The 21970-nt window shown below is 42.9% G+C and overlaps 2 protein-coding genes across 7 annotated transcripts in view; both read left to right on the top strand.

Annotated features, from left to right (window-relative positions):
* The window catches only part of COL8A1 (collagen type VIII alpha 1 chain), a 140264-nt gene extending 130836 nt beyond the window's left edge, over positions 1-9428 (top strand). For all 3 annotated transcript variants that reach the window (XM_055316326.1, XM_055316325.1, XM_055316324.1), the window contains 2 exons: positions 802-1132; positions 4764-9428. In XM_055316326.1, the coding sequence (XP_055172301.1) occupies positions 805-1132; positions 4764-6670 (2235 nt within the window). In that variant the 5' untranslated portion in view covers positions 802-804 and the 3' untranslated portion in view covers positions 6671-9428. The remainder of the gene's footprint in view (positions 1-801; positions 1133-4763) is intronic.
* Positions 9429-20038: 10610 nt separating this feature from the next.
* The window catches only part of CMSS1 (cms1 ribosomal small subunit homolog), a 372389-nt gene continuing 370457 nt past the window's right edge, over positions 20039-21970 (top strand). For 3 of the 4 annotated variants that reach the window (XM_055315903.1, XM_055315902.1, XM_055315901.1), the window contains exon 1: positions 20039-20232. In XM_055315903.1, coding sequence (XP_055171878.1) covers positions 20169-20232 — 64 coding nt within the window. In that variant the 5' untranslated portion in view covers positions 20039-20168. The remainder of the gene's footprint in view (positions 20233-21970) is intronic. The other variant, XM_055315906.1, reaches the window with a different exon arrangement.

Here is a 21970-nt window from a genome sequence, read left to right as displayed (position 1 = left end):
AGATGCAAAGTCTCAACTCCTGCATAAAACCTATCAATTTCTATCTCCACTTAGAATAGAATTTTGGCACATACTAACAAAAGCCTGGCTGGCCACCAAGTTTGCCTCCTTTGGAACAATGTACTCTTTATCTATTAGGATTCAATTTAGTGCAAATGTGTGACATTCAAAATAAGTGATTAAAGGAGATGATAAACCTTTAGCTCTTTCTTACATAAACAAATTTCAAATGTAAGGATTACTAGGGGCCTTAGTATTCAACCAAGGCTGAGGTTTCTTCTACCTTGTTGGCTCCACCATGCTCAGTACACAGAGGTCACTTGCTGGTCCAAGGCATCTGGTCTGTTTCCAGGCAACATTTCCACATTTCAGCCAGCAGGAAGAGGAAAAACAGGGCCCCTCTCAAGATTCTTCTCAGAGGTTGTACCCATTACAACTACATCCAATTGGAGAGAACTTTGTCACATCGCCACACCTGGCTGAAATATCTTTATCCTGGGCTGCTCTGTTCCAGCTAAAAATTAAGAGTTCCAACACTATGGAAGAAGGCAGGATTGATATTTAGGGATACAATACAGCAGTATTTCCCATGGTTTATGATCCCACCCACTGCCTTCATTTGACAGTTCCTTCTCCTTTCTGTTTTTTGCTTGTTTCCTACTGAGAGGTAACAGTCTTCCTCCTTTTCATTTGTCTTCCATGGGTGACGTTCTGATGATAAAGACTGTTTCTTTTATCTAACCAAACCTGTCATGTAGCCTGCTAGTTCTCACCATGTCGGTGCATTCATTCCTCCCACAGGTGATGGCTGCGCCGCCCGGCCCTCTGCAGCTGCTGGGAGTGCTGCTTACCATTTCCCTGGGCTCCGTCAGGCTCATTCAGGCTGGTGCTTACTATGGGATCAAGCCACTGCCACCACAAATTCCTCCTCAGATCCCACCGCAAATTCCACAATACCAGCCTCTGGGCCAGCAAGTACCTCACATGCCTTTGGGCAAAGATGGCCTTAGCATGGGCAAGGAGCTGCCCCACGTGCAGTATGGCAAAGAGTATCCACATCTGCCCCAATACATGAAGGAAATTCAGCCGGTGCCAAGAATGGGCAAGGAAGCGGCACCTAAGAAAGGCAAAGGTAACATCATATCATATTCCTGTGCTGTTACAAAACAGCAGCTTTCCAAAATCTGAAACTGTATGATCAGGGGGAGAAGCTAAATTTTAGAAATTTTTATTTTAGAATGTGTTACTGACATTCATTGTTTACTGTGTTCTTAACTCTATCCTTGGAAAGTTCAAGACCTAAAAATACAAACAAAATTACTGTTTTACGTTGTGCTTTATTATTTTAACAGCATTATATGGCACAAACCTATATTTATTCCCTTTTTCATTATCTATTCCCTTATTCATTATCTATTCCATCAAACTATCTATCCAATAGTTTGGCAACTATTTAATGAGCATCTATTTTTGTGTCAGAAGCTGGGCCAGATGCTGGGGGACTAAAGCGGTGGGGGGAAAAGGTGACAATCTTACAGGAAGCTGCTAGAAGGCACGGAGAGCACGATTGCTCTGTTCTCCCAAACTTTTCTTCCCTGAACCTGAAGAAAACCAATCTGGATTCACTCCCTCTGATTGACACTCACTCAAAAAGGACACTTCTGATTAAGATGGTTGAAACTAGAGATGGATAGGTTATCAATGAAATTTCCCAGCATCATGATGATCCTGAGTGAAAAACTGCACATAATTCGGTGCAGCAATATATTACCAGCAAGAATAAAAAAAGAAATCCAGATCTTAAAGAAACAGCTTTCAAGTGCTTTTCTGTAGTTTTTCAGGAGCACAAGATAGATTTGGAATAACTTTTAGTTCTTAAGAACCGACATCCTTAAAATATTTACAAAAAAGTTTACAGCATATCTAGTGTACAAAGAAAACTTGTGCTAGAATACCTTTTAAAATATATTTTTGAATACCATTAAAACTGCTTTTTTTCCAAGCGAGTATCTGGCCAACTTGTTTCTGTTTCAGTAAATCTCTGGATAACTCAAAATTTAAAAAGGTGACTAGTCAGTCTTCTGAGGTAGAAGAACAATGTTGTAAGGAACTACTGTGTTAAAAAAAAAAAAAAAAATATATATATATATATATACACACACACATATATATGTATTTGAAAGCACTTTGTGAACAAGGTGCTAGACAAATGCCAGTGTTTTTAAGAGCACTTTAATTAAGCTATTACAACAGTTAGTCAATAAACTGATAGGAGACTATGAAGGGTAAGGACTGCAGGTAGAGATGAAAATTTTTCCCATGGCTTTCCTGCCATATTCATTATTCAACACCTACAAAATGCTTATCACTGTGAGAGACACCTTTTTAAACTTCATGAGGTATATCTGGATTCCTTGGAAACCTAGTATTTGTAGGAAAGTAACTGCATCAGCACAGAATTCCCCTTGAGGAAACAGAGGTCATTCCCACTGGTCCCTGAAAAGGCAAGAAGCTCTACTTCTGGGGTACTAGTGGATTTGGTGCTAAGAAGCCTAGAGGCCAGAAATGAAAGACTTGAAAATAATATAATATTGTATGTCAACTATATTTCAACTAAAAAAAAAAAAACCCAAAACAAAAAACAAACCTCTCTGAAACTACTTTTTCTTCATCTGTTAAGATTTGTTGAGAAAATCAAAGGCATAGGTAAGTAACAAACTTTTGAGTTGCTATAACTGGTCATTCAAGAAACCTTAGCTAGGAGCAGGGTATGTTCTGGGCACTGTGCTGGACACCAAGGACTCCTGATGAGAAAATATGACCTTGCTCCAGACGCTCTTGATATAGTAGCTGCATAATTCACTGCTTAGAAAGAACATATCCTAATAGTATTAGAATATCAACCTAGCATAAATGAGGTATCCCCAATCTTCTTCTCTTTAGGAGCTGATCGTCTACTTAGGAGATTATCTCAGCTATTTGTTTTCCTTCCTTTCTTAAGTGGCCTGCCTGGCTTTTGGCATTTCCTGAACTCATTCTGATGGGAACCAGACTGCATTGGGAGCATTTGCTAAGAATATGAGTTCTATGGCTCATTTGTTCCCTGAGAGTAGCTCAGTGAAAAATATAATGGTCAAGATTAAGATATGACTATTGGTTAAAATAAAACTATCATTCATTTCATTTCATTTCATTTCATTTCAGTAGTATACAAGATACTACTACTATATAGAATTGTTTTGCTCTGAAAGACAGAGCGTAATCATAGTGAGAAAGATGTGCTTTGTATTTTGATCATTTGTGAAAGCCTAATGTCTCTCACATCTATCATCTAATCATGTAGTATGGTCGTATTAGCCTTACTGCACAGAGAGGCAAGCAGAGACACTGAAGTGGTCCAGTCCAGACCTCATTTCAAGGCCATAAAGAACTTTCTGTTCTTTCCAGCTCAATTCCTTCTCCACACTGCTTGTCAACTTAAAGTATCTTATTCACTTCTCTTGTTTTAAACCTAATTTGCAAATGAGAAATAATTTATTAAAAATTTGAATTCCCACGAGACTCTGGAAACCCTATAGCACATTAAAGATACTAAGCATACATATTTGGTCTAGAGGACAGATGGGAAAGATGTTATTTATTTATTTTTATTTTATTTTTTAAAGATTTTATTTACCTATTCATAAAAGACACAGAGAGAGGCAGAGACATAGGCAGAGGGAGAAGCAGGCTCCCTGCAGGGAACCCGATGTAGGACTTGATCCCGGGACTCCAGGATCATGCCCTGGGCAGAAGGCAGGTGCTCAACTGCTTGAGCCACCAGGCATCCCTATTTTATTTTATTTTTTTTAAGATTTATTTATTTGAGATAGAGAAAGAGAGAGATTGTACGTGTGTGCACATGCATGCAGGGGAGGAATAGAGGGAGAGAATCTCAAGCAGACTCCCTGCTATGCATGGAGCCCTAGGTGGGGCTTGATCCCATGACCCTGAGATTATTACCCGAGCTAAAATTAAGAGTCAGCCACCCAACTGACTGAGCCACCCAGATGTGCCATGTAGAAGATGTTATTAAACCACCTACAAGATAAAATGCTTCTATTCTTCCCTGAATCTACATGATAATTACTTTCACTAAATTCATTAGACTGTATTTCAACACAAGAGGAAATATTATTTAGCCATAAATTATTATATAAAAAAAATCAAAGATGTGGAAAAATATAGCATTAAGTAAAAAGTAGTAAAAATGGGGAATGACTCCATTGTTTAAAATACACACACATGCACGTGTATGCACATACATACACACACCTAGAACATATGGCATGGAAATACATACAAATGTCAGGTGATTATAGGCAACTTTGATTTTTCTTTACCCTTCTTTTGAATTTTCCAAAATCTTCATAATTACCACAATCATAAGGAAACTTGGGAGTTTTGTACTTGGAAACATGTTTCTTCATTACTTTTTAGCTTTATTTAACTTGAACCAGTGCTGACAAGAGCAGCTACAGATACCCATTCTCTAAACAGTATTTCAAACAGGACAAAGCAATTATTAGCTTAACTGCTGTGTAAGTCCTGATATCAGAGTCCTGGAAGATGAACACATGGTTCCTGGTCTCTCCTCTCAGTCAGTGATGGGCTGAGGTGTCAGAACTAAGTAGTGATCATCATGACTTCTTCAATAAGGAATAATAAATACTAATTTCTCTCTCTTCCCCCCCCCACTCTCTCTGTCCCCTCTCTCCCACTAGAAATACCATTAGCCAGTTTACGAGGGGAGCAAGGCCCCCGTGGAGAGCCCGGCCCAAGAGGACCCCCGGGGCCCCCCGGCTTACCAGGTCACGGGATACCTGGAACCAAAGGAAAACCAGGGCCACAGGGATACCCAGGAATTGGAAAACCAGGTATGCCTGGGATGCCAGGAAAGCCAGGAGCCATGGGAATGCCAGGGGCAAAAGGTGACATTGGACCCAAAGGGGAGATCGGGCCTATGGGGATCCCAGGGCCTCAAGGACCTCCAGGGCCTCATGGACTTCCTGGCATTGGAAAACCAGGTGGGCCAGGGCTACCAGGGCAGCCAGGTGCAAAGGGAGAGCGAGGACCCAAAGGTCTCCCGGGACCTCCAGGCCTTCAGGGTCCGAAAGGAGAGAAGGGCTTCGGGATGCCAGGTCTGCCAGGCCTAAAGGGTCCTCCAGGGATGCATGGCCCCCCTGGCCCTGTTGGACTTCCCGGGGTGGGAAAACCAGGAGTGACAGGCTTCCCTGGGCCCCAAGGCCCCCTGGGAAAGCCAGGTCCTCCAGGGGAACCTGGGCCCCAAGGCCCTGTTGGGGTCCCAGGAGTTCAAGGGCCTCCTGGGATGCCTGGAGTTGGAAAGCCAGGCCAGGATGGGATCCCTGGCCAGCCAGGATTTCCAGGTGGCAAAGGGGAGCAAGGACTGCCAGGGCTGCCAGGACCCCCAGGCCTTCCAGGGATTGGGAAACCGGGCTTCCCAGGACCTAAGGGTGACAAGGGCATAGGGGGTCTTCCTGGGGCTCTAGGACCAAGAGGGGAGAAAGGACCAGTCGGTGCCCCTGGAATGGGGGGCCCCCCAGGAGAGCCAGGCCTGCCTGGAATCCCAGGTCCTATGGGTCCTCCAGGTGCTATTGGTTTTCCCGGACCCAAGGGAGAAGGTGGCATTGTAGGGCCACAGGGGCCACCAGGTCCCAAGGGTGAGCCAGGGCTTCAAGGCTTCCCAGGAAAGCCAGGTTTCCTTGGTGAAGTAGGGCCCCCTGGCATGAGGGGCTTGCCAGGTCCCATAGGGCCCAAGGGGGAAGCTGGGCACAAAGGGTTACCAGGGCTCCCTGGGGCTCCAGGGCTGCTTGGACCAAAGGGAGAACCAGGAATCCCAGGGGATCAAGGTCTACAGGGCCCTCCAGGCATCCCAGGGATCGCAGGCCCCAGTGGGCCCATTGGACCACCTGGAATGCCAGGCCCAAAAGGGGAACCAGGCATCCCAGGGCCCCCTGGGTTCCCTGGAGTAGGGAAGCCTGGAGTAGCAGGACTTCATGGGCCCCCAGGGAAGCCTGGTGCCCTTGGTCCTCAAGGCCAGCCGGGCCTTCCAGGGCCCCCAGGCCCTCCAGGGCCCCCAGGCCCTCCAGCTGTGATGCCCCCGACACCACCACCCCATGGAGAGTATCTGCCAGATATGGGGCTGGGAATCGATGGAGTGAAACCCCCCCATGCCTATGGGGCTAAGAAAGGCAAGAACGGAGGGCCAGCCTACGAGATGCCTGCCTTCACAGCTGAGCTGACTGCGCCTTTCCCACCTGTGGGGGCCCCAGTGAAGTTTGACAAACTGCTCTATAACGGCAGACAGAACTACAACCCACAGACGGGCATCTTCACCTGCGAGGTCCCTGGGGTCTACTACTTTGCATACCACGTTCACTGCAAGGGGGGCAATGTGTGGGTTGCTCTGTTCAAGAACAACGAGCCCATGATGTACACGTACGATGAGTACAAAAAGGGCTTTCTGGACCAGGCATCTGGGAGTGCGGTGCTGCTGCTCAGGCCCGGAGACCGAGTGTTCCTCCAACTGCCCTCAGAACAGGCTGCAGGACTGTATGCGGGGCAGTACGTCCATTCCTCCTTTTCAGGATATTTATTATATCCCATGTAAAAAAAAAAGAAAAGAAAGAGAGATTTAATAGAAGAAAAGAAAATGACACACCGAAAAGATCCAAATGAAAAACATAATTGCTTCAAAACATTTATATAGTTGGAAAGTCATATTTAAGTGAAAATCTGAACCATCATGTACAAATAAAAACTAAGATGCATGTTAAATGCTCTGCATAGCAGCCTGTAATTAAAAATGATGGGATAGATTTATGTATCAAGTACTGACACTTGTGTTGTACCCACTGGAATCATATTAGCTGTTGTATTGTTATATGCTTCCATGATAACCTGCTTATTCAGATCAGTCAAAATATTTCAGTATGAAAGATCATAGCTAATGAAAAGTCACTTGCTCACATTGTTTAAAGATTTATAAATATGGCTTAAAGAAATGTTAATGATAACAAGTATATATACCGTATTTACTTGCATAATTTCCTCTGTATATAGGAGGGTGTTTTGTCAGGGAAGGTGGGGAAGCACTTCTGCTGTGTTATAGTCCTGGTGGGAAGGAGTCAGGGGGAGCAGTAGGGTGTTAGTCCAAGGGCTATTTCCTGCCTGTCAGAGACCAGGTCTTTTATCAACATGAGTCCTACTCAGAATTGTGTTATCTCGTGTCTCTAAAAGAACAAATGAGCCAATTGCCTGCTGTGTTATTTACTCAGCAAACCCTGTGTGCTTCGCACTGGATGAGCCATTTGGGGGATATAAGACAGGAGCTAAAAAACCTGGTGGGAGACAGGAGCAGGAATTAATTCACTTATTTCTCGAGGATCCTTTTTGTTTCATTTTCTGTAATTTTTTTTTCTTTCCACCATGTAACTTCCACTATGACCCAATTAATATAAAACATGTGGAAGTCACAAGGAAAAAAATGATTTTCCAGCATTGTGGAATGTTCATTATCAACAGCAATTTTTAATTGCGTTTACATGCATATAAAAATCCGCCTCCTTTGCCTACCATACAAATGACTACAATGAGGTTTCGCTCTTGAAGGGGTGATCAGTATTTTTCAGTAGCTACTGAATTTTGAAGAAATTTCCTGGTACAGGATATATGCAAGTTGGCATATCGTCTGAGGTTCCAAAGCCAATTTTCAAAATCCAAGCCATCTTTTTTTTTGACAAGAAAAAACGTTTCAGAGTTTCAGAATTCTATAGGAAAGTAGTTTTTTTTGGGAAAAAAAAAAGAGAAAAAAGAAAAAACGATTTCTGAAGTTTTAAATTTAGAAATGGGATATACTACTTCCTAGTGTGGGTACTAAAATTATAGGAAAAGAAGTCTTTCTTTAGAAGCAACCTGTGGAAGAGCTATCTGAAATGTCAGAGGGCAGTAAGAGCCCGTACTTCGGGCACCTCATACTCAGTGCAAGGCAAGAGTCAATATAGGTTTAAAGAGAAAAATTAGTATCCTTCCAGGTTTTCACTTAGGTACATACTAACTGCTGCGGGCATTCAAATCTGGTCTCAAAACGTGGGCAAAATATTTCAGTCAGCTATGAGTCTGTTGCTGATACTATAAAGCCACTGTGGGAAATAATGTGGGGCTATGGTAGTAGAACGTTCTGTTCCTCAAAATTAAGAGTAAGAAATTGAGGGGAAAGGTACAGGTGGAAAAATACACAAATAAATACGGTATAAACACACATGGAAATGTGTCTATGTCAAATCTGAATCATTTTAACCATCAAGAAAATTCTCCTCGGCCTAATAGGTGTCTTTCCCCTATATGGTATACGAGCACCTTTTCTTCTTGATTTCTTAAGAGAAATGAATTCACTACCAGGGCACTGCTAATTTTACGACAAACTTTTCCCATCAAAAGATTTCTGACCCAAACTTCATTTTCCAACCCAAACTTCATTTTCAAAGCAGACAGCATCTATATGGTCAAACATCCTTCAGGTTGGTCTTGAGGATACTGGTTTTGGACTGATGACTATGGAGGCAACAGGGATCCATTAAGCTCCTTCTGCTGAATAGCTGCATTGAAATGGCTTGGAAGCAAGTCAGATCAGCTGATCCATAAATCGTATTTATCTGTACATGTATGGGCTTTTTATTTCCACCAGGTATGAAAGACAGTACCTCTTTAGTTAAGACCAAATTTCACTTTTAAAAATACCTTCCAACTTATTTATTCGTTGTTACTCAATTGCCTAAATATACATATATATATATATATATAATGTGCGTGAGTGTGTATATTATCAGGCATATGCTTCTAACTTTTAGATAGGGAAGGAGCAAAATCTATGCCAGATACTGTGTATTCTACAATGGTGCTAATCTCAGAGCTAAATGAATTACTCCATATAATTTAAAAAAAGAGTTTTAAATAATTATCTATATGTCTGTTTCCCTTTTAAGTGTTGCACATCATGTTAACACATTAGTGTAAAAACAGATGAAACAACCACATGCTCAAAAGTCTAGGGATAGTGTTATAATCCCTATTTAATTCAAAAATCAACTAGAACTTTTCCTTGTGAAATGGACCAAACTGGCATTACGTTATTTAAACACAGAGTTTTAATGCAGTATGACATACCACAGAGGAAAAGAATGTCTATAGTGGGTGACTGTTCTCAAATATTTTATAGAAAACCATGAAAGGTGCTCTATAAAAAACTGGTGACTTTTTTTTTTTTGAGTTTCCATGATAGATTTGAGACTTGTCAATAGCAAATCATTTTTGTATTTAAATTTTTGTACTGATTTGAAAAAAAGACTTATTAAATATCTTTAAAAGTATGTTTCTCATCTTATTCATATCACTCAACTGACACTGAACCTCATACTTTTTCTATCCCCTGGTATACTAATGAGCTCTGAAACAGAGACCGACAACGATCACAGCTTAAACAGACAATTATTTCTCTTTGACATAATAGTTCCAAGCATCAGCAGTCCAGGGCTCATGTGGTAGTTCTACTGAGAGCCCCAGGTTCCTTCTATCTTGCTGCTTTTCCATCCCAAAGGTGTTGCCCTCATCCCCAAAGTCCAGGACAGCTAACCATCACAGCTACATTCCACAGTGGGAAGGTGAAAAAAAAATCAGGAAGGGGAGGGCAAGCTCCCTAATTAAAGAATTCAAGCAAGTAGTTGCTTACATTACATCCTCCCACATCGTATTGCTCTGAATTTAGTCACACTGCCCAAAGCTACCAGGAGAGTGAGGGAAATTGAATATTTATTCAGGGTAACAACATGCCCGGCTGAAAATTAGGATTCTTTTGACACGGAAGAAGGGAGATACTAGGGGACAAACAGCTGCTTCATCTATCACACTATCACATCCATCATAAAAGAAAAACACTGCCACAAACCTCTCTTCCTCCACAAAAAAACAATCTTCAAATACTCTATACTATTTAGTTTGCCAAGCTAGTGCCAAATTCCCTGAGGGGAGACAGTGGTGAATTGAGCTATAGAGCAGAGGCAGACTTGCTTCAAGAACCTAAAGGTCTTAAAAAGCATCACTGACAAAGAAAGAATCCCGATGGGATGACTCATCAAGCTTAAAACAATCATAACTTATGTCTAGGATATTACAAAAGAATTATTCGAACCATTCCATAAGCAAGTGTCACCAGCCTGTGGCTGATTTACTCACTTGCTTAAACCATCAATCTGGAAGCTCAAGACCACAGCTTCCACTCCCATTTAGACCAGTTAGTTCTTTTTCATTCCACAGCTAAAGACTTCCATAATATGGACCAATCATCTTGTATGCACACAGTGTTGGTCACAAAAGAAAACAGAAGAATGGATACAGGAGACACAGGCAGCAAGAATAAATTGTTGGAATTCAGAGTGCTAGACAAGCAGGGTAAATCCATCATCACAATGAGTCTGAGGCATTCCTTTGTGTTAAAACAAAACACAGAATAGCACCTACTTTGTACTCAATACTACTAGATAATGTGAAGGATACAAAAGCTACGGAAAATAGGACCCTTCTCCTCTTAAAAATAAATCATCGTCTGTTTGGAGGAAATTGAGATTTTTGTTAAACAAGAAGTTAATTTCCAGGTCATTGTGAGGTAGTGTAGTGCTGACTGGATGCACACTAGACTGGACGCACGCTAGATTCAGAAAGTGAAAGACCATTCCATGCTGCTCCTTTGCTGGGAATGCTCTGACATGTCTCCTGCATAGTTCCTCCTCACCCCTCAAAACACAGCTCAAGCATCACCTCCTCTTCCCTACTACTCGGTGTCAGTCACCTTCTCCCGTGTGATCACCCTGCCTTGTACAGAAGGCCTTGTAACTGACCTGTTTCTGTTTCCCATATCTGAAAAAGCGTAAGGTTCTTAAGAGCAGGCACCTTCTTTCATCTTTCATTCACAGCCCATCAGAGTGCTAGTCCAGTACCAAGTTGGAAGGAAGAATGAAAGATGAATCTCTTAAAGCTGTTGTGGGAGGCAATGCTTAAAGCCGGTATGAGCTACAACTGAATCCAGCCCTAGGATTCCAAGATTCCATAGAAGATTATATATTCCAAGATTATTGAGAAGTTCCATTGGGATGAAACCGAGCAACAGACAGCTTTTTGGAGATGATTTTTAAAGAAATCAACTTTAATGGAATGGAATCTGAATAGCAAAGGACATCCCAAGAGGAATGGGCTCTCCTCCTCAAATAGACAGAAGGAAATTGGTATTTTTTAAAAAATTTAAATTCAATTAGCCAACATATAGTACAGCATTAGTTTCAGATGTAGAGAGAAAACTGGTATTTTGAGAGAGAGAGTGTGTGTGTGTGTGTTTTCTGGGACACGTGGGAGACAAGACCAGCTGGGATAATGGAAATGGCAAGAGTAGATCAGAGAATCTACTCAAGGACTAGTAAAGGAAACTAAGGTAATAACTGAAGAAGAGTCAAATGACATAGGGTTTTACATATAGGGAAGAGGCATTTATATTTTATCTAATATACAATAAGGAGACTTTATAGGTCCTTAAGTGAGAAAGTGGTATGAAAGTAAGTATTTTAGAAAAGTTACTTTGACAATTCTATGAAGAAGGTGAATTACAAGTAGTAAACCAATGAGGAAATCAGAATAGCTTTAACCCAGAAATGGGATGATGGGTTGATGGCAAACAGTCCTAAAAAGTCTCATGAGTAAAGGTCGTCAGGGTTTAAGGACTGCAAAAACAATGGAGCTATTTCAGGAGCAAAGAAATGGAATAAAGAAGAATGGAAAACTAAGGAGATGGTTGAAAGACTGAACTGACCTGAGGGCCAATCTCAAGATAGTCTTATGAGGGAGAAGGAAGCTTGGCCCAAAGGTGGTTTCTTCTCATTGATACACCCAGAAAACCAGGATGACACCCCCGGCCAAAAACTGGTGATCCACTAGCAGGCAAGGAAATGAGAAGACACTCCGTTTATTTACAGACTTACAAGACTAACTTGATAGTGGGAGGAAGATGCCTGTGCTCCAGAAGTGCATTTGGCAGGGAGATGAAAGGTGGATCTTGGGAAGAGACACGGTGTCTAACATAAGGGAGAAAAAGGCCAACCTGAAATTAGTAGCACCATTTGCAGACAAAAAAATCATTAAATTGTTTTAACAAATCCTCCATAATAGATATAGCAAAGACAGATATCCTAATCCATATGGAATACAATGAATACTAAGTATACAGGCCCAACAAAGAATGCAAATCAACCATGTTTTACTCTATTTCAGAAAAGCTTTCTCCTTAATGGTCTTTGTAACTCTAAAAATACAAATGTTCATGTTATTCCCTATTATGAAGAACAAAAATACCTATGGAGTAAGACTTAAGGTTATTTTTCTTTTAGCAGAGAGTTACATATAATATTTGATGCTTTCTTCCATTTTCAAAACCAGTATTTATATCAGGATAAATTTTATCTTCAAGTAAGTTATTTTTTATGATATCAAATAACTCTTAATGATTTTTATTAGCAGAAAAAAAATTTTTTTTGCTAATTCCTGGAGATAAGTGTAATGGAATTTAAATAAAAAGTGGGGCACATCATTCCATTTTACCAGTGTATTCAGAAGTTTCTCATCTGTGTTAGTGAAACACAAGACCATCTAATCAAATTTTCCTTTAAGGCATCCAGAACCCTTCCAGAGATTTTTTTTCTTTACTATCTTACGGCAAGTAAAAATAGATTTTTATTAGAATCAAAAGCACTTCTAAATTAAAGTTTATGAACCCTGTGGAGACTTACATTTCACATGCCCTATTAAAATCACCACGACCTAAAAGTTAATTTTGTGATGATCATGGCCAAGTCACTTTTCATCTAACAAGCAAGTGGCTGGCAGCAACGTTCACATCTGCTCTTTATTCATGGGATGAGAGACACAATGGGGGGAAAGGTGATGGTATGTTTACTTTAGTCTCCAATGGTCTACTAGTAATAATAGTTGCCCTTCCCCCATCAAAAGTGAAGCTGTCCATGTCATTCGCTCTCCCAAACTGGAGTCATCAATATAGAACATGTTAGGAAAGGGCTCTAGGGTCAGATTCAGAACAAATCTCAACTCTTCTATTTAACAGCTGGTCACCTTAAATCAATTATTTAACCTTTCTAAATTTCAGCTTTTGTGCCTATAAAATAGTAAGTAATAATAGTAACTATCTTCTACAGTAGTTGGAAGAGTGGATGTAGTAGTAGGGTGTGCAACAGAGGGGTAACAATTGCTACTACTGACGGAGTGCCAATCATGTACCAGAAACCACTTTAAGTATTTTTATGTATTAACTTACTTACTCCTCGTAGTAACTCTATTATTAGCTTCATTTTATAGCTAAAGAAACTGTGCCATACTAACTTGTCCCAGATCTAATAAATGCCAATGCCAGGATTATAACCCAAGCATCTGGCTTCATAGTCCACAATCTGAGCTATTAAACCATATTGACTCAAGGCAGAAGATAAAAGTTCTCAGCTGTCTAAGCAACTACCACTGAGGGCTCAGGATCATAGCTTGCCTCAAAAGAGAAAGAGAAGCAAGTTATCAGTTATTTTTTAGTTATTGTCATTACCAGAGACAAGAGAAACAGCCAGGTACCAGAAGGCTATAGTGACATATTCTGGTAGATGTATCTCTCAGGAGATGAGAGCAGATACATGTGTCTTTAAAAACTAAAGGGATGAGGGGATCCCTGGGTGGCTCAGTGGTTTAGCGCCTGCCTTTGGCCCAGGGCACGATCCTGGAGTCCCGGGCTCCCGGCATGGAGCCTGCTTCTCCCTCCTGTGTCTCTGCCTCTCTCTCTCTCTCTCTCTCTCTCTCTCTATCATAAATAAATAAATAAATCTTAAAAAAAAAAAAAAAAAAAAACTAAACTAAAGGGATGGGCAGCCCAGGTGGCTCAGTGATTTAGCGCCCCCTTCAGCCCAGGGCCTGGTCCTGGAGACCCAGGATCAAGTCCCACATTGGGCTCCCTGCATGGAGCCGGCTTCTCCCTCTGCCTGTATCTCTGCCCCTCTCTCTCTCTCTCTCTCTCTCTCTCTCACATAAATAAATAAATCTAAAAAAAAAAAAAAAAACACGAAAGGGACCATCTTACACCCATTAGGATAGCTACTATTGAAAAATTTAAAAAGCAGACAAAAAATGTTAGTGAGGATGTGAAAAAATTGGAATCACTCTGCACTGCTGGTGAGAATGTAAAATTGGGCAACCACTATGGAAAACAGTATGGTGGTTCCTCAAAAAATAAAAATTAAAATCACCATATGATCTTGCATTTCCATTCTGGGCATACACTCAAAAGAACTAGAAACAATTCAAACAAATGTTTGTCCATCCATGTTCAAACCAACATTATTCTCAATATCTAAAAGGTAGAAGCAACCCAAACGTCCACCGATGGATGAATGAATACACAAAATGTGGCATATCCATGCAGTTGACTGTTATTCAGGGGCACCAGGGTGGCTCAGTTGGCTCAGCTCAGGTCATGATCTCCGGGTCCTGGGATGAGTCCCACAATGGACTCCCTAATCAGTGGAGAGTCTGCTTCTTCCTCTCCGTCTCCCTGCTTGTGTGCTGTCTCTTAAATAAATAATAAAATCTTAAAAAAAATTACTCTTATTCAGTCCTAAAGAAAAAAAAAAGGAAATTGTGACACATACTGCAAGATGAATTAACCTAGAGGGCATATTAAGAGAAATAAGCCAAGTACAAAAGGACAAATATTGTATGATTCACTTATATAAGGTGCCTATCATAGTTATAGCCAGAAAATAGAAGGTTGGTTGCCAGGAGCTGGAAGAAGGTGGTAGAGTGAAGTTACTGCTTAATGGATAGAGATTCAATTTTGCAAGATAAAAAGAGTTCTGGTCCTCAGTGGTGGTGATAGCTGCATAAAAATGTGAATGCATTTAATGCCACTAAATGGTATACTTTAAAAACTGCGAAGATAGTAAAAGATCATGTTAAGTGCATTTTACCAGAATTTCTAAAAGTAATTAAAGAAAAAAAAGCTAGAAGGAAAACCACCCATTAACAGGAATAGCTCATGATACAGAAGAGAATTGGAAATGATCTCCAGCAGCCTCCTTTACCTCCCAAGTTTACCATAGTGCTCACCAAGTGGGTGAGGAGTCTAAGCATGTTAGTCCAGAAACTGCAAGTTCCAGCCACTGCCAGGAAAGTTCTGCAGACTGCTATGGAGACTGCCACTTAATTGCACCTTCACCACTTCAGTGAATACTACCTTCTAGGGAATTAAGACCTAGCTGCTAGATAGTCCACCTTCATCCACTGGCCCCAAAGTGCAAACTAGAATTAAGTTTCCTTTCTTCTTCAAGATAAGCATGCATGACAATTTTATGGTTCCAAAGGTATAGATACGGTTTTCCTTCCTATAAATGAGGGAATCTTTATAGAATTCATACATACTCAAGATATGAAACAAAATTAAGTTTTACTTCAGTCACCTGACCTCACCCAGCCTATGAGAAGAGTCAATATGCTGCCACTCAAGGCAGATACCTAACCTGGGTTGGAAGGGAAGAGAGAATGGTTGTAGTAACTTACAGCTCCCCAAGGAACAAGATCTCTCCTCACAGGCGAAGGAGAAACAGCAGCTCCACTAGCAGGTTTTTCCTACTATGAATCCAGTGGGTCAGGAATTTTGTAGAGGACATAGTGGGGATGGTTTCTCTCTGCTCTGTGATGTCTAGGACATCACAGGACTAGGACTACAACTGAAGGCGAATCAACAACTGGGGCCTAGGGTCACTTGGAGGTATCTTCATTTATAGGTCTGGTTGTTGATGCTGGTTGTTGGCAGAGACCTCAGCTGAGCTATAGGCAGGAATACCTATATATGTTATTTCTATGTTGTTTCTCTATGCAGGCTCTTTTTTTTTAATTTTTTATTTATTTATGATAGTCACACACACACACAGAGAGAGAGAGAGAGAGGCAGAGACATAGGCGGAGGGAGAAGCAGGCTCCATGCACTGGGAGCCTGATGTGGGATTCGATCCTGGGTCTCCAGGATCGCGCCCTGGGCCAAAGGCAGGCGCCAAACCACTGCGCCACCCAGGGATCCCTCTATGCAGGCTCTTTTGGGCTTTCTTATAGCATGACATCTGGGTTCCACATGAACATCCCAAGGTAGGAATGTCAAGGTCTCACTGCAAGGAAAGTATGCCAGATGGGAAATAGTGACGGCTATCTCTGGTTAATACAAAGTGCCATATATCCACCTGGTTGCTTAGTGTCTTGTCTGTGGTAGATACTCTCTGGTAGACCTAGACATGAGACACAAAAACCTACTCACTTTTGCCCACTCCCTTGGGTCCCTCCTCCTGCCTCTTCCCAGGTATCTTTGCTATTGAACTTCAAACACCACATCTTACAGGCCTTGACCCACTATCCTTATCTCAGACACCTTCTCTTTCCATACAAAGGACATGGTTAAATGTACACCTCGAAGCTCTGCCACTGTCCTTGCCACTGTGGTAGAACAGTAGCAGTCCATTTTCAGTTCTATCAATATACCAAGCTTGAACCAGTCTTTAGTATTTTTCTCTATCATCAGCTGGTCACAGGGACACCCCATGAGGCCACAGGTGTGAGGTGAGGAATACAACAGAGACCTGGGTCAACTTTCCTTATAACTTCTGGGCCGGCTTAGATGTGATCTCATGTAAAACCATTTCTAGTGTTCAGTAACTATTGATGTGTGCACCCAACCTTACCAAACCCAGATCCTGAAGGGCAGTTCATATAATCATTTGACGTTCCATTGTCAAATGCTCAGTTTCCACTAGAGCTCAGTATCATGCTAGTAATTGCTTTTTTTAATGGTTGAGCTGTAGAAGGCATGGCCTTACCCTAGAACACTCATAGTTTGTGCTGTGATTCCCCGTTAGGTCCAGTCAGATTCCCCACAGCAACACCTGGCCCCTGGCCCCTTGGGATATGCCACATCATTATGAAGTGAGTGGAAAAGAAGCTTGTATCATAGCCTACAACTGCTGGGCCCTCTTTTCTCAAAACCAGTAGCCTCTTGAGTCACCGGACTCAACTGGCATTTGTCCAAACACGCCAATCAATATACATTGATGAGGTCAAGTTCAAGTACCACCTCCTTTATAAAGGCTTCTCCGTGCACCCCACGGGGAAGTGAATGCTTCCTCTTCTAACCTCTCATAATATTCATTTAGATATCAAACACAAAGAGGAAACAGACAAAGATCTGTGTTCACCTGAGCTTCTCCATGGTAGATGACATGATCAAATACTGGGGTATGAAATTTTACGACTAGTTTATAAATTAAGACGCCAATTCACTGATCAACAGAACACTTAGATGTACAACTTAGGTTGGCTAGTCAAAATAATCTGGGGTCAATAAGCTTTTTTCTGTAAAGGACCTTCTGTAAAGGATTTTTGAGTGTCATAAATACATTAGGGACACTGGCTCTGTTGCATTTTTCTTTTCTTTTCTTTTTTTCTTCCTCCCTTTCTGGTCGTTGATGTATTTAATCTTGTCATTCTTTAAGCAATGCATTGAAAATGTAAAAACTATCCTCGCTCACTGGAACAAAATAGGTCATAGGCTGCATTTGGCTGGGGGCCTTAGTTTGCTGACTTTTTCTGTCTTCAAAAAGAAAGCTGATTTGGGAAACAAACTTAACAAGTTGTTTAGTAAATAAAGCAATCAGAGTAAAGGAAGTTCAAATTCAGTCAGGCAGTCTATATATTTTCAGTGTCTACATGTACCAGGTACTGTTTGTGGTCCTAGGGCCATGGCGGTGAATAGGAGAGACACAATTCTAATCCCCAAGGAGGTGACTGGGAAGTGGGTGGGTGATAAGAGAGGACTAAAGAATTTAAGAGGAGTGACATAATGATTCTGACTACTTGCTGTGTGGAAGCAAGACTGAGGGGGGGGGGGGCGAACAGGAGAAAATGCAAGAGAAAAGCAGGTTAGAAGCCTATTACAGTGGCTCAGAGGAGAGATGACTACCCCAGACCAAGGTTGTGGTGGTGGAAGTGAAGGGAAGGCTGGTTAAATGGTTACATTTGGGATATATTCTGGAGATTGATGCCTCCAAACCCACCAGTGAATCAGATGACAATGCAATCGGGAGGACAGTGCTGCCACTTAACTCAAGTAGAAGAGGCTAGAAGACAAAAGGGGGTTGGGATCCAAGGCACAAGAGGAAGACTTATCCTGGGATAAGACCAGGGTCAGTGGGAAATTGAACTCACATGGGAAAGGCAGCAGAACTGTCTGGAAACTTGAGTGTCATTTAAGTTATTCAGCCATTAATTGGAATTCTTAGTGAGTCTTTAAACAGCACCTAATTTAACTCTACTGAAAATGACTTTTCTGTATAAGTGGATTTTCCCCTCATCTTTTAAATCATGGAAATAAATATCATTAAATACCTTAAAAAATATATGTAACATGCCTATAAATTACAAAGCATAATAATCTAATGCACATCTATGAACTCTCCACTCTGCCAATAGGACATTTGCCAATAACTTGCATCTACCTTTGTTCCTCTTAATCCCATCTGCCGGTTACTCCATACCCTAAATTTTGTGTTCGCCGCTCTCTCTTTCCTTAAAATCACTTATGTATTTTGGGGGCTAAACAGATGTGGTTCTCCCTGTATCTGAACTTTATAAAACGGCAACTGAAACTCGGCGTCTTAAAACTCAGCATCTCGTCTCCAAAACATGTCCACGTCACTACGTGCGTCGATTCATTTCCTACGCTCAATTTTACGGCTATCTACCATAATGTGGCCGCCCATCTTCTTACAGAAACACGTTTCCGATGTTCCCACTTCTGTGCTACGACCAGCAGTGCAGCTGTGAATATCGTAGAGTGTCCACGAGATTCCCAAGTGTGGATGATTCAGACGTGGAACTGGCTGGCTCGCACGGCGCGCGGGTTTACTCCTACGAGGCGTCAAACCGCCTTTCCGAGGGGTCGTCACCAATTTACACCCGCACCAGTTGAAGGTGAGAGGATTCCTCTCTGGAACGTGGTGAGGTCGGACTCCCGTGGTTTCGTCCGTCTAAGGCAGGCAAGACCGTATCTCGTATCTCGTCGCGGTCTCTGTCTTATAGCCGGGTTCGTAGGGGGCAGGACATCATGTCACCTGCTCACCGGTCATCGTCTCTCTTATCCAAGTCTCCTTCTCGACGGCCTTGTCGCTCCCATCTCTGCCACTTCACGCCGGAGCTGAGACACGGAGTCCCGCGGGTCCCTTACCTGCAGATAAGCAGCAACGGACTCGCTTCCCCCGCTCCACAAGGCGCGGCGGGCTCGCCGCGGAGGAGGCTGTGAAGGGCCCCACGCCTCGCAACGCTCGGGCCCGCTCGTGTTCCCGGGTCGGGTCGAGCCCTTCCGGACCCGTCAACACTCTCTGGACCCACACCGAGCGCACAGAGCAGCACCCAACTCCGCGGCGAAAGCCCAACATTCGCGGGCATCCACTCCTGCGCGCGTCTCCCCGGGGCACACTCACGCTACCCTCCCGCCGGACACGCCGACGACAACACACCCACGTGCCCCGGGCTGCTCCCGCCGCTCCGGTCCTTTCAAACCCAGCAGAGAAAAATCATCTGAGCATCGTGTTTCACACTTTCGTCAATAGCTTTTCGCCCAAAAAAAAAAAAAAAAAAAAAACTATACAAAACGTCTTAAAAGAGGTTATTTAAAGACCCTCTATGGGGGTTCTGCCTTTTGTCGTCTTTATGCTTTTGTGAGGATTTATCTGGAGTTGCCAGACCCAGCGGGCTCGTCAGCGTTTGTGTGGAAACTGCGACGAGACGGGGCTCCGTGGCTGAGGAGGCGGGGCGCAGGCGTGACGTCATCGCCGCGGGGCGGAGGCGACCGAGCCCGAGCGGCGGCTCCGCGTGCTGGCGGCCGGCTCCGGACTCCCGGCTTGGAGGCAGCGGGAGGACCTGCCACCCCGGCCGCTTTCCCGTGGTGGTCCGTTCCCATCTGGCCCCTCCCGGAGATGGCAGACGATCTTGGAGACGAGTGGTGGGAGAAGCAGCCTGCGGGAGCAGCCAGCAGCCCAGGTACCCCCTGTGCCCCCGCGGCCGCGGGGCGCCCCCGACCCCACCCCCCCCACCCCCCACCCCCCCGCCGCCTCGGGCCGTCGCGGCGTGTGTCCCCGCGGGCTGTGCCCAGCTGGACGGGGACGGCAGCGGCGCGGAGCAGGCGGCGCCAGAGCCTCGCTGCTGCGTGAAACGCCGTGACATTACCTCGGATCTGCCTGCCTGTCAGGAAGGACTCTTTCCTAAGCTTCTCCTTTTTACGTATTTCTTGATAAGATAAGAGGTTTTTCGTGAATGCAGAGAGTTTGGGCGTAGTGCTTGAGGGTGACTCCTGGATTAGGTGCAGTCTGCTCCCGTTCACATCAGGACCCTGGCCCTCTGATACTGCTTCGGCTCCTTATCCTCATCGGTCACTTAAGGATAATGCCAATTTCTTAAGATTAAACAACATAAATTTCTATGAGACTCTTTGGCACAGTACTTGGTGCATAATATGTGCGACGTAAATACAAGCTGCGGTTTTTCTTGCTATCATCGTCTCGTGTTATGCGGACTATAAAAAGCCTAAAGGACGGGGGTTTCTTTTTTTTTAAGTTTTTTTTTTTTTTTGAGCTTTTATTTATTTATTCATGAGAGACACACAGAGAGAGAGGCAGAGACCCAGGCAGAGGGAGAAGCAGGCTCCATGCGGGGAGCCCGACGTGGGACTCGATCCCGGGTCTCCAGGATCAGGCCCTGGGCTGAGGGCAGGCGCCAAACCGCTGGGCCACCCGGGCTGCCCCTAACGGACGTTTGGAGAGAGACCCATCCTCTTGAACTCAACCATTTTATAAACGAGAAACATGAGACCTAAATATATCCGGTAACTTGACGAGTTCACGTGGCTAGTGGGTGTCAGAAACAAGACTAGAATTTAGTTAGTTAACACAACTGAAACACCTCGCTGCCAGCCAGCGCAGTGGGTGGGTATTTCATTCCAAGTAGGTGGTATTAAGTATTAACTCCTCAGCACAGGCTGGCTTTGAACCTTTCAAGTTCCATGAGGCTTAATATACGGTTATGTTCTTTGGTTGTTCTTCAAAGTCTACTCCTCTTCTATACCAGATTCTAAGATTTTTTTTTTTTTAAGGATAAAACCAAAGTCTGACCCATGTCATATAGTCCACTGGGCACTGACCCATGTATCAATGACACTTGATACATACTTGCTGCAAACATTAATTTTGAAGTAAGTGTTGTGGAGTATCCAATAAGCTGCAGAATTCTGCAGTATTATTTCTGGAAGGGTAGCCTTCAGGTACAAGCTGAGCAGATGTCATTTTTTAAAAGGTAGCCAGCGTAATACTTCCTCCCTTAGGCTTCCTGACTCTTTTTGCTATTTTGTTTTTAGGAAATATCTTTCTGTGCTTGAAGGCACAAATGTTTTTCTTTGCAGGCTGTAGTGTTCCAAGTTTACTTTAATAACCCTTACCTCCCCCCCCCGCCCCCGCCCCCAACTCAGGTATTTAAAGCAATATTTTCTGGTGTGTTTAAATATAGAAGTCATTTTAGAAACAACTGAATTATTTTTAAGTGGTGAAGGGGATCTTATTTCTTGGATCTAGCCCTGGCCCTTTCCCCCTACCAGCCTTATGTCTCTCAATTTAGTCACCCTTTAGAAGGAAAGAAATTATTATGTATTGTCTATTATGTGGCAGATAGTTTCATAAATACAAATTCACTTAATTTAAATAATATGTTTAAAAGATAAGTATTACTT

Source organism: Nyctereutes procyonoides, unplaced genomic scaffold (genome assembly GCF_905146905.1).
Source record: "Nyctereutes procyonoides isolate TBG_1078 unplaced genomic scaffold, NYPRO_anot_genome, whole genome shotgun sequence".
NCBI lineage: Eukaryota > Metazoa > Chordata > Mammalia > Carnivora > Canidae > Nyctereutes > Nyctereutes procyonoides.
Note: the sequence above shows the minus strand (reverse complement) of the source record. Positions and strands in the feature narration are given on the sequence as shown.